The following is a 13,416-nucleotide window of genomic DNA, read 5'->3' on the forward strand; positions in this document are numbered from 1 at the left end:
GTATTTGGGATAAAGCTTGGTAGCATTAACAAGGCCAGTGAACCCCCCCTAGAAAACACGCACACACAAGCACGCATAAATAGAAAGAACATGAACACACAAATGTAGAATCGGTGCAGGAATATATAAACTATTAGAATATAAACTATTTGACATAATTGACTCATTTACATATTTGTCTCTGTGTCTTTGTGAGGGTCAGTTTGAGCTAAGAAATTTTTTTTTATTGGTTCTCAGTTTGGGGCAGAATTAAAGAGAAATTCACTGTTTCATACTGCATTTAGGTAAAAGGTGAACACCTTTCACACACACTTACTGATTGGGACCACTTGACAACAAGAAGATAAGCTTGTAGGCATTTTATTACCATTTCGAATCCTTTTTTTCTTTTGTGATTTTTTTAAAATCACATTGCATTTCTGAATGTTTCCTTTTCCCTTGCGCTGTTTATTTTCCTTGTGCTTTAAATTGAGTGTAGATAATTGCTTCTTGACCTCTCCTGCCTTATCTGATTCATTCATATTTAAAGGATGTTACTGTGTTGTATGTGTGTGCAAATAAAAAAAAAACTGTATTCACTGAGGGTGAGGCGCCAGGGGTTGCATCATGTCCATGAGTTTTCTCACAAAAGTACAAGTATAAATGTGTATGTCAGAGAAAGACACTTTAAAGATAAAGTTCATATGCAGCAGTGAGATGTTCAGTCATATTTTTGCATGTTTATCTGTGTGTGTGTGTGTTCATGTGTATGTGTCTTTTTCTCTCTAAGCCGCTGTGCCACCTTATCACCCAGCATGCACTGCTGCACTGCTCTGTGCCCCACGCACATATGCGTCCATGCACAAAGAGATATAAACATGAACATTTGCACATAAATGATATTTTAAGACTGTCTCTCTCTCTTACACACACACGCACGCGCGAACTTCAGCAGCAGATGGCCTTTGGCTTGCTTGGCTGTTCTGCTTTGTCACTTCAAAGAGTTCTGAAGTATTTTCATGTAGATGTGTTCGCTCTCTCTCTCTCCCAGCCTCTGTGTCTCTATTCATGTTTCTACCAAAGCAGCTTATTTGTTTGTTTGTTTGCACTGCTGCTCTGTTATGTTAATGTGCAAGTGATTGTTAGCGCAGAAAAATATGACATTTGTTTTAGGCCAGAGTTAAACTAATGCGAGCTTTTTTACTGGCTGCAGTTTGTGCCAACAATCTGTGCTGTTGGTGACCCACAGAGCAGAAAACATCACAGCAATGCGTTTCATCTATGTTGTTTTTAAGCTCAACGTGTCAGTTGTCCTTTACACCAACTTAAGCTTTTACCATTGTGGACACAGAGGCTGGGAGCCTCCATCCACAGACATTCGGCATTTGTATGTGTATAACTCAAACGATGGGAAAATAACCAGAAAATAGCCTGTAACAAATTTAAAAGAACATAACATCATTACATAAAACTCTGAATCCAAAAAAGCTGTGACACTGTGTAAAAGATAAATAAAAACAAGATATATTTGCATTGATATGCAAATATAAACCTATATTTTATAGACAGTACAACATAGAAAACATAGTAAATTTTTAAAATGACAAAATGTACAATTTCTAGTGCAACCCCTAAGGTATTTATCTTTCTCCTGGTGAATGTGTAAATCACACAGCGACAGGTCTCACAAAATTTAAGACAGGGCCGTCCCATAAACATCTGGGAACTATATAAACCAGTTGGTGGACCTTTGTGAGAGGAATGTTGGTCCATTCCTGTCTGATGTAGGATAAAGCTGTTCAACAGTCCTGACTCATCTTTGTCCTCGGTTGACTTTTTTGCTGTGTTTTCAATTTGTCTAAGGTCTGGACTGCAGACCAGCTAGTTCGGTATCCAGACTCTTCAGATGCAGTAAATGGTTTAGAGTTGTTATTGTTAAGCATATGCAGGGTCTTCCCTGGAAAAGATTTTGTCTGGATGTATGTGTTGCTCTAAAACCTTTGTATACCTTTAATCATTGATGGAGCCTTTCCAGTTGTACAAGCTGCCATTTCCACAGGCACTGATTGACTCCCCATACCAACACCATCAGAGATGCAGGCTTTTCAACTGAGTTTTCATAACAACCCAGATGGTCCCTCTTCTCTTTAGCCTAGAAGATTTGACATCCATGTTTTTCAAGAAGAATTTCAAATTCTGATTTTTTTGACCACAGGACAGTTTGTCTCAGTCCATTTTAAACGAGCTTTGATATACATTTGTGGAGAAACGATGTTCATAGGCAATGATATCTAGACATTTCCTGAGTCTCTGCAATGGTTTCTTGGACAGAATTGTTCGTGTTTTTAATGGAGTTCTGCCTGAGGTCCCAAAGACCAAAATATTGATTTTCATCTTTGTCCCCACAGAGATTTCTCATGTAGATGATGAGATATTTAAAGTCTTCAGAATTTTACATCGAGGAACTTTGCTAAGATGCTCTTTTTTTGTACCCAATCATATTCCTGACCTGATGCCACTCTACTTAGTTCCAAAATGTTCCTCCAGTTCAAATAACTGATATGTTCTACTCTGAGTGAAATATGGTTGAGTAAGATTTGCACATCATTTTGTTTTTATTTACATTTTACACAGCATCCCAATTTTTTTGGAATTGGTATTGTAACTGAGCCACTCAATTTTATTAATAATGCTTCATCTAACACTTGGTGTGCACCAGCCTTTGTATCAGAGTCATTTGCCATCTCATAATGAGAGATATTAGTAGCCTGGTAAAGTGTAAATAGCATTGAAAAAAGAAGCTGAACACCCAACTGAAAACACTTCCATACAGAATTCAGTGTATTTAAAGCAAAGTCAGTGAGCGTTTATAATTTGCAATTACATGTCTTGTTAAGGTGACTTAAAAATGTCAAATAGTTGAGGTGAAATTGAGGCCCTTTTTAAAGACACAAACATCCTGCAGTTTCACTTTTATGATGTCTTTGAGGGAAAGCATGAACAGCAGCACTTACACTCTGTGTTCTCCTCCAGAGGAACGTGTAAAGTGAACAGTGTCCCCTGGCATTAGAAACCACTTTTGGATGAAACATGAAAGAAGCTGAAATTTGTATTTCTCCCTGTAGAAAATGTTGATTTTTATTCTATTTTTTTTTTTTTTAATCTGCTAAATAAAAGGAAACCACGAGCCCTGCCAACCAACACCAGGCCTCTGTCATATTTAAAGATGTGTTGATTACTTTTGGACTTTAACTGAAGACAAAAATGGTGTAAAAGAAGTAAAAGAAACAAAAGTAAAGGCACAAAATAACAAAAAGGCTACTGACCATTAAGTGTTGTAGCTGCTAAAGGATAAAGCTATTTTATATAGAGTTTAGTGTGGCCCAATCTAAAGGCTTGAAAATGTCACAAGATATAACTTGAACTTTCATTATGTCCCTTTTTTTCTGAAGGTATAAATTTAGCCCCAAGCAATTTGATCTGAGTCTTTTTGTGAATTATATTACAACTCTTAGAAATGTCAGAAAGTCCACCTGCACATATTCAATTTGAATCTGACAAAAAAACCTTTTCTACCCTATTTGATTTGCCCCACCTGTATTTGTGTGTTTAGGTATTATTAAGCTGCGGCGGAGTCCTCCTCCACGCCTGAGGGGGCCACAGTACGTCCTCAACATCACTGCCACGGATGACAACGCATCTGGTGGGCCATACCCACTCAGCAGCTCAGCGCAGGTCATTGTGGGAATAAATGACATCAACAACAACAAACCACTGTTCAAGGAGGTGAGTCGAGTTATTATTTATTTTTACGTTATTGCAAATTAAATGACAAATTCTGACCCCTGACTTTGCTGTTTGGTTGTCAGTGTCAGAACTATAGCCTGAACGCAGCAGTCCTGGAGAATCAGCCTCCAGGAACGTTCGTCCTGCGCGTCCAGGCTCATGATGCTGACATGGGCGTCAATGGAGAGGTCAAATATGGCATAATGAACAGAGACGGAGTGGCATCTGGTTTTGATATTGATCCTGATACTGGTAAGCTCAGAAACACTCATTATAATTTTTACAAACAGTTCTTCCACAGCTTCTTTATTCAGCTACTCCTTTTAGGTATTTCCACAGTAGATCATCTGCCTCACCATATTCCTCACACCTTCTTCTGTCACTCCAACCATCTGCATTTCCTCCTTCACTACATCCATGAACCTTCACAATGGTCTTCCTCTTTTCTTCCCGCCTGGCAGCTCCATGTTTAACATTCTTTTGTCACAATCCCTCCTTTCTATATATTATCAAAATCTCAGCCTTCCCTCTTTCTTACTTTTTTTCCAAATCGCTCAACCACAGCTTTTCCTCTGGTATGCTCATTTCTAAAGCTGTCCTTTCTGGTCGTATTCAACAAAAATCTTGGAATCTTAATTCACAAACACCTCTTTGAGTTTCTTATGTGATTAAGGTTTTACTGTCTTATCAAATATGTGTGTTTCAAAAGTTTCTACACACACAGTACCTGTTGGATATCAGAAAAGCTTTACAATTCAGTCCAAACAATGACAAACTGAAATTCTAAGTGTGCTAATGTCCTCACTGTGTGTCAGGTGTGATAACCACAGCAGTGAGTTTTGACCGGGAGCGTCAGAGGGAGTATACTTTGTCTGTGACGGCCACCGATCAAGCAGAAGAGCCGCTCATTGGAATCTGTCAGATCACAGTGCAGATCTCAGATCAGAATGACAACGACCCCAAGTTTGAAAACAGCCGCTACCAGTGTGAGTACCATCACGACTCCTCCCAGTGACTTAGTCCGTCCGCTTCTTGTTCAACACAAAAACATCCTGTAGCTGTGTGTTTTGAGGGAGCAGAGGAAGTGTAGAAACCGTGTATTTGTCGTCACCATCATGCATCAATCTGCATCCTTGTAATCCTGGAAACCCCTTAGGACTGATGAAATGTTCGCTGGCAGGTCCCAGAGCTCTCTGTTTGTTTACTATCTGTGCAAATATGTGTTTTGATAAGCATAGTGTCAGAAGTTCTTCTCGTCCGATTAGAGAAACGCACAGAGTGTCTCATTAACTATTTAAGAGGCAGATTGAAATGTTTCTGGGACATGCATTTATTTAGCAATTGTGAGTGTGTATGTGTTATGGGGGGAGGGGGTTCCTTTACAAATTATGGAAATGAGCTGGAAATCTTGAGCTTGTTTAGACTTTTCTTAGTTATCCATACATCATTACCAACATGTATTTCAGTGCAAAGATTTTCTGCTTAAGGAGACAACACAATCACCAGCTATCTTTTGGGTTGGTAATGCAAACCCAGACCATGTTTATGTTAAGTGTTGTCATGTTTACAGTTGATATGAACAACTTTATGAAAAGAGGCACAAACTGAAACTTCAATAAATGAATGTAAAACATCACTTCTGCTTGTAAATTCTGGTTGTAGAACTAAACAGGGCTCGGGTTCCCTGGTACCTGTTATAACTCTGGGCTGTTTTAAGTGTAACCAAGCAAGATAGGAGTAGCAACAAGAACCATATGAATATGACATAGATTTACATTTAATAAAGAAAAAAGCAATTCCACAACTATCAATCACATAAATCGATGTGAAGTACAACAAAGAGAAAAAAATCTAAAAAGAATATGAAATCATTTTGTGTATTGAGAATGATGCTAACAGCAAAATATCTTACTATTAATGTTAATTGGCATAATATAAACAAAAGAAATTCACCATGGTGATGTAAGATTCTTTGTTTGTCAAAGTGAACCCTGAAAGGAAAATCCTGTGTTTGCTCCACCTGCTGGTTTTGGTTGTTTTTCTGTGACACACATTAGACTCAGCAGGATCTGATGTGATTATTCAGTTGAAATGTATCCAGTGAGACCCGTGACTGTGAAAAGGACATTATTATTGACATAATGCTTGAAATGCAGTCTTACAGAGGCAAATGCACCTCGTCGCTGCTCGTTGTTTTTGTTGTCTGATCAGCGCTGACACACATCACAGTCAGCAGGATTGGAGGTTATGTTCATAAATTTAAAAATGCATCTGTTGACTTTGCACAGTGAGACCCAGAAATGACAAAATGAGGTGACAGACTGCTGATCCGGCACAATGTTGTGTTTCCATTATTATAATACCTGCTTACCAACACAGAACATAATGTTACACTGCTTTCAGTCAACTCTAATGATTTGGGTATTCGTGCTTTAGACATACACAGTGTTTCACCATAGCGGTTCCTGTAATAGTAGTAGGAGTTGCAGTAACTCAAACTGGTGCTAGTAGAACTTCGCTCCCCATATGACAGCTGATGTTTTCCCTGTCAGACTTTCTGAGAGAAGACACTCCAGTTGGAACTAGTTTCCTGCGAGCAGCAGCTCATGACGATGACCAGGGGAGCAACGCGGCAATCACCTATTCACTGTCCAGACAGAAGCCGGCTTACCTGCACATCAACCCCAGCACTGGGTGGATTTATGTCAACCACCCAATCTCTCAGGTCAGAAGCACATCAGCAGCCTCTTCATGCTGCAGCATGATGCAATGTCTGCAAGTGTCCACACTTACAAAATTACTTCTCATATCAAAAATGTCTCATTTCATTCTCACAAATTGCTAAAACTTCCTGGAAATGAACACCATCCTCAAAAAGAGCAATGTTTTGTGCTTTGACTCCCTGCAACAAATTACAGACAGTGAACTAGATGCAAGATCCAATCTCTACAATAAGGGTTAGAATTATAATAATAACACTATTAGCACTTTCAAAACACACAGTTACAAATTACTTCACAGTCTGAATAGAGGTTTATATATGGTTGAAATAATCTGCTGGAAAAAGTGGGAAAAGTCACTCATGCTCAGCTGCAGATGGGGGGACACCATGATTGTGCATCACTGTGTATCATCCTCTGCAGTGAGTATATGCGAACTAATCTCTGTATATTTTGAATGTAGATATAATCCAGGTGGAATAACACTGATGATAATCTTACCATTCTTTAATGAAAGTAGGCTAACATTAATGTTAGCATAATGAATGATCCTGAATATTTCAGCATGTGGCAGAGTACAGTCTGTAACTGTAACATGTTTTCTAATAAACAGGTTACGAGCTCTTTTGTTTATTTAGAAAAAGAAACATCCTACTTATTTGGGGGAAAAAGAGAGAGAATGCCACGTATGCAGTGAAAACACAGATGTCCCAGTTTTACACTGGGACTTGAATGCATCTTACAGCTGAAATTTGTCTCAAAGCCCCATGTGGAATGCGACTTGATTTGTGAGTATCTCTGTGAGATGTTACGTGTAGTTTTAGGATACGCACAGAAAGGTTTTTGAAACCTAAAATTATCGGAAGACGAACTTACTAGGTTGTGCGTAAATCAATAGTATTTATTCAGGTCGGGATGTATGCATTTGTAAAGTAGTTTTACGTGTGGTCAGAATGCTTCGTGTTTGTGTGCGGATCGAGGCATGAGCTCCTGAGTCCTTAAAAGTTGCACACCAATTCATTGTACACATTTGTAAATCATGTCCTATACATTTGCAACACGTTTGAGGCGCATTTCACTCCACACTCTAAGAAATAAAATGTTGCATTTACTCCACCCAGTTATGTCAACCGGTTCCACATAACTGGGTTAGTGAAATATAAAATGTATGATACACTTAATTTGAACAACAAATTTTAAGTACATCTGTCAAGCTTTGGCTAATTAAATGCAAATCACAAGAATGGTGTTGTATTAACTAAATATCATAATGTTGATCTAACTAACATGTTGAGTTAAATTGACAACACTAAATAAAATCTACTCAACCAAAACAAGCCCTACTTACTCTATAAAATAAGATGTTGCATTTACTCCACCCAGTTATGTCAACCGGTTCCACACAACTGGGTTAGTGAAATCTAAAATGTATGACACATTTAATTTGAACAACAAATTTTAAGTACATCTGATAAATTGACTAACCCTAAACGAGCTCTACTGAAACTATAGGATTAAATTACTTACTCTATTTAAAGTAAATTGAATAAATCTTATTCAGTTAACCCAACTTTAATAACACTTTGTGTAAAATGTGCTGAAGCAAACTTTGAGCTGTTCAAAATTCTAGATCAATGCCTTTTTCCTAAACAAAAATATCTTCACATATATGCAAGTGCATATTAAGTTCAGGAAGACATAATACAGAATGTTAAAATCAAGTTATTAAAACTGGAAAGTGTTGTGATTCCAACATTTTTAACATTAACATGACTTAATTTAAACTTGCTTCGGGTACAATGGAAAACTCACAATACAGTCCTATAAACAACAAGTAGAAATGACTTTAGTGGCATTTTTGTCCATATATAAAAAACCTTTTTTTCCCCCAAAACTTGAAATGAAGTCCAAACTTAGGAGCAGTCTTGTTCAATGTAGCTGGATGGTGGTAAAAGTTCAACATGAACAAAGCATGCCAAAAAGTATGAGGCCTTGCAGAAGTTCTTGCGGAATTCAAACTGAACAGTTTATAAAGTGCAAGGAGATGGGTTTGAGAATCTTGTAACCAGTTCAGTGTCCTCTATAGTTCAGTGCAGGCTGTTTCACTCAAGCAGTTTGTTTTTCAGAACTTGCACCTTCATGGATAGGTTGTTCCCATCCAACTCCATCAGCACCTTCTGAAGAAATTCAAATGTGTATTTCAGGTGCTTTGGGTAGCTCAGATTTAGACTGTAGATTAGTCCAAGCAGGAGGGCACACCCCTTTGCCACATCACTAAGAGCTTTCAGCACAGTGTATCCTTCTATGATGAAACCAATGTCCTCAGGTGTATCTGCAGAGTCTGCTCCTTCATGTCTGACAACACAGACTCCTAAAGTCAGCTGCTCCGTTTCTCTTCTTGCACTAAGATCCATATCCTTAAAATGAAAACAAAGGGGGGGGGAAAGTTACTTGCATATAGATACATATGAACAAATGAGCCCACCTTCAATTTACTATCCCAAATTTAAAAAACCAAACAAACAAACAAACTGATCTTTCCCCTTTTCTAACTTACCAAGAATTCCTTGAACAGGTCATCTGGCTTTTTATTTAAGTAGACACAGATAGTTTTTAGGACGCATTCCCGTTAGGCACTGATTCTTCTGAGTCAGATCAACAAATATATGAACACAAAACTAGAAGCTTTTCAATTTTGACAATACATGAAAGCTTTCACTTTTGCTTTAATCAATTCTAGACTGTTCAACAATATAATTATTAATTGTACCCCTAAAAATGTTAAAAAGAAATAGAAGATTAGAACTCAGCAATATGGATTCAAAATCCTATCATAATATTTTCTGGTATTTATTACGATAACAAGAGTTACAATAAAAGATAACAGTAACCACAATCACATCTGAACCACTTTTGTTGCATCTACTGACAGACAGAACTAGCTGACCAACGTAAAATGAAGGGGGGAACACACAAATTGTCACTTTGATAATCAATGGAACTGATACAAGGAGTTAAATGCATTACATATAGCTGTATTACACATAATGCTGCATTTTAATGACACAAGATAAATGCATGTCTTACACTTTAATCACTGATATTAACACTAAACCAGATATCAACACGGGTAGAATTCCTTCAAACAATGTAGCAACTTATTTGATGCATGTTTCTAAAATACACTATACATATATTTCATTATTCAAACGGATAGGATCGCTGGCGCTCCTGGTGCCGATTACTGACACCAGGGAGCATGCGCGGTAGATGTTGGGAATAATTTTAAATCTGCAGTTCTTAGTAGGCAAGTTGCAGCTTAACATGAATCGTAAAACATTTTGGGAAATTACACCGAAGTGGGCCCGATAATATTTGTTAAATGCCTGACTACTAACACCTGTGAGAGGCATACAAGCTAGAATGCTAAAAAAAAATTACCAGACATCATTTGTTTTAAAATAAAACATACAGAAGTACTCCCGAAAATGTCGGATGTTTATCATTTAGTACACATTAACCAAATTTGTCATCCTTAAATGGTTGTACTTACCAAATAATCCTCAAATGGCAATGGATTTTATCCAGGCTTCTGAGCATGATGCAAGTTTCGGTTGAAAATGGCGGTTGTTCAAACTTCCACACTGCACATGTGCAAACTGAGAAGTACGGAGAGCCTGTTAGGACAATCCTCTTCAAATTAAAGTGCTGTTCATTTTAAATGAACTTTTTACGTTGGATTTAATGTACTGCATTTTGTTGTATTGAAATATTGTGTTATTAATTAAAATCAAAACAATATCCTTGTGTTTAGAGTTAAAAATCAATTGGTGACATTAATTTTAACATAAAACGTTTACATAATGCATCAATGTATCATTTTTTAGAGTGCATAGGTGCATATATATGAATTCTAACATATGTGTCAGATAAGTATGATGAAAACCATTTGAGAGCAAGGCACTGATGATGATGAGTTATCACTTTAGGTGACCGTTGTTTTGATTTGGCGCTATATAAATAAAATTGAATTGAATTGATACCACCACAGTTCTGTTATCTGTTAAAAAGAATGGTATGATTAGTGGTATCAGACGTTGGAGATAAGTCTAGCAGGATTCAAATGTAATATTAACCATTATCTAAGTGCATAAGTATCATTAGTAGTTTTCACTAATGCCGGATTTTGGAAATGGACCTATAATTCTCTGAAACAGTGGCTTATAGGGAGGGTATTCAAGCACAGCGGTTATGCACTTTGTTCACCCCAACAGCTTCCAAGCCACCCCAATCCAATTGTAAATGTCACCCTAAATATATTTAAACCCTGTCCAGCTATGATGACCTTGTGCTATTTCCATGAAAGCACAGACGGTGGGCCATATCACAACACAAAAACATTGTTTTAATAATGAATAAATGTAATAAGCTGGATAATATGCACATAAAAGCATATCCTCAGCATGTAAACAAGGCAATGCAAAAAATTAAACACAACTGGGATATTATGAGGTCACAAGGTCAAAGTTATTTCCAACAGCAACAGCTGCTCTGATGTTTCCACTGCGTGAGGAATGAAAGTTGCATCAAACAGACTGTTGTTTTAAATCTTTAATGGTTGTCATCATTATGTGTGTCTGATTTCTCTTCAGTACAATCTTACAATGTCAAACTGAAAATCCATAATGAAGCGAATCCGTCTGTTAAGCTAACGTTGGCGATGAATGATGCCTACTGTTCTTCTTCTTTTGTCACTGTCATCTCCTTTCTGTTCTTCTTCTCTCTGCCTCTCATTTTCTTTTTAGCAGCACTTCAGTCAATAATTTAGCAAAGGAAAATGTATCCCTACCCACTTTCTTGATTCACTTTTTGCAAACAAACTAAAGGATCAATATTTTCTTTCTTTCTCTGCTCAACTATTTACAATTTTTACAAGTGTTTGGTCTTTCTGAACTATCAAAGAGCTACTTGATCATTAAAATTTGATTTTGAAGATAACAAGACCAAGTTTTAAAGGCAAATCAATTCTAAATAGCAAACACCCTTATTTGTTTGGTAAAACTTGTTAAAACGAAAATGTTCTGATCAGAATCACGAGTTCCTTGATCTTAATTACTCCCTGTTCATCTCTTTGCAGACATCCAGAATCAACCAGCAGATTGTGGCCTCAGATGGAGGGAACCGCAGCAGCTCAGTGGAGCTGACTGTTATCATCACAAACGTCCACAATCAGCCACCACAGTGGGAGCAGTCCGAATACTGGGTCACTGTGCCGGAAAACACCGTCCGAGATGCCAAGATAGTGGTGAGTTTATGATGAGAACATTGAGCCCTGAAATGGTAAAATGATAACTAAAAAACATTCAACTTTCACTTTTCAAGAAACCCTTTTTTGAGATGGATTGAGCTTCGTGACATGGTGTGCTTCCTTGTTAAAGGGATGCCCATTGTCAGCAAAAATACTTGGGTATGCTTTGGTGTTTAAGTGATGCAATGTGTGCAAAGAAAATTCTCCCCACAACATTACAACACCACCAGCCTGAACCGCTGATACAAGGCAGGATGGACTCATGGACTCAGATGTCACAGCAGAAATCGAGACTCATCAGAAGAGAAGGGTTTTTTTTCCAATCTTATATTGTTCAATGTTGGTGAGTCAGTGCAAATTGTGTCCCTGGTTTGCTGTTTTTAGATGGCAGGAGTGGACCCCAGTGTGGTCTTCTGCTCCTATAGCCTATCCGTTGTATTACGTGTTACTATTGGAGTTATTGTTGACTTCTTACCAAAGCAGTCTGGCCAGTCTCCTCTGACTTATGTGTGTGGGAAGATCCCAGTGGATCAGCAGTTTCTGAAATAATCAGTAATTTCAGAAATAATCTCAGAAATAATCAGACCATCCAGTCTGGCGTTCAAAGTCACTTAAATCACCTTTCTTCCTCACTCTGATGCTTGGTTTGAGCTTCTACGGGTCATCGTGAGCATATCTGCTGCCAGTTTGGCTGATTAGATATGTTCATTAATGAGCATTTGAACAGGTGTACATAACAAAGTGGCTTGTGAATGTATGACTGAAAAGGTGCCGGTCTGGGAACTGAAGCACGCGTTTCTTTTCATCAGTATCAGTAGCCCTAAGAGCTCGAAGGTGACATGGGCGTGAGAAGGGGATGACTCGTAAAAATGGAGGAATATTTAAACTCAGTCACCCTCCTGCAGCAGTAAAAGAGTTCTATTTCATTTACATCCTGCTTCACGTCTGTGCACAGCACCCCGAGGAGGCTAGAGATACTCTTTCTTCTTCTTCATCCCTCTCGCCTCACTTTCCAGCTCATCCATCCCTCTCTCTCTGTGTCAGCACGTTTAACCGAGCACTTCTAAATATTTTCTGCCGAGCAAACAACAAACCAGCCCCGAGTCTGTCTCACCTGACTCACTGCAATCTCACACACACACACACACACACACACGCACAAATGCACACACACTTTGCTTGTATACCTCTGGTGATTTTTTTTCCTCTTTTGATCCCTCCATCCTAATTTGCTTCCTATTCCTAAGCTGATGGTTTAGAAGGTAGAGGAGTTTTTACCCTCCAGCTGCTCGATTTCATGGAGGTTAGTCAGTTTTCAAATAGTTGGAGGGTAAGTGTAATCCTGTGTGTGTTCGCGTGTTGTTGTGCTTCTTTTCGACACCGTGTTTTCGCTGAAAAGACGATGATGGTGATTGGGGTTCCCACCCACAGCTCCATCTGTCAGAGATGATTGAGCAGAGCAAGAAAATTACACCTGCTGTCGGAGCGTCACAATGGACTCCTATCACCTCAGAAAAACAGACGTTTAATTATTGTCTTTAACCTGACAGAGGCTGTATGATGCAGTGAGAAGAAGTGAAGAGGGGTGCTAAATTAGGGAAAGGAAAGCTTTATGGTACTGAA

At 38.3% G+C, this 13,416-nt stretch overlaps 1 protein-coding gene and 1 long non-coding RNA gene across 2 annotated transcripts in view; one reads left to right on the forward strand and one right to left on the reverse strand.

The window, feature by feature from the left end:
- Window positions 1-13,416, forward strand: part of LOC113031425 (neural-cadherin) — a 144,503-nt gene that overhangs the window by 72,340 nt on the left and 58,747 nt on the right. The window contains exons 8-12 of the mRNA XM_026183492.2: window positions 3,593-3,765; window positions 3,849-4,017; window positions 4,581-4,751; window positions 6,318-6,490; window positions 11,623-11,790. Coding sequence (XP_026039277.2) covers window positions 3,593-3,765; window positions 3,849-4,017; window positions 4,581-4,751; window positions 6,318-6,490; window positions 11,623-11,790 — 854 coding nt within the window. The remainder of the gene's footprint in view (window positions 1-3,592; window positions 3,766-3,848; window positions 4,018-4,580; window positions 4,752-6,317; window positions 6,491-11,622; window positions 11,791-13,416) is intronic.
- Window positions 8,042-10,276, reverse strand: LOC145432026 (uncharacterized). The gene is made up of 2 exons (XR_013912370.1): window positions 10,039-10,276; window positions 8,042-8,902 (listed from the first exon to the last, which is right to left on the reverse strand). It is a non-coding gene; the product is annotated as an uncharacterized LOC145432026 (long non-coding RNA).

Source organism: Astatotilapia calliptera, chromosome 11, assembly GCF_964374335.1.
Source record: "Astatotilapia calliptera chromosome 11, fAstCal68.1, whole genome shotgun sequence".
Taxonomy (NCBI): Eukaryota; Metazoa; Chordata; class Actinopteri; order Cichliformes; family Cichlidae; genus Astatotilapia; species Astatotilapia calliptera.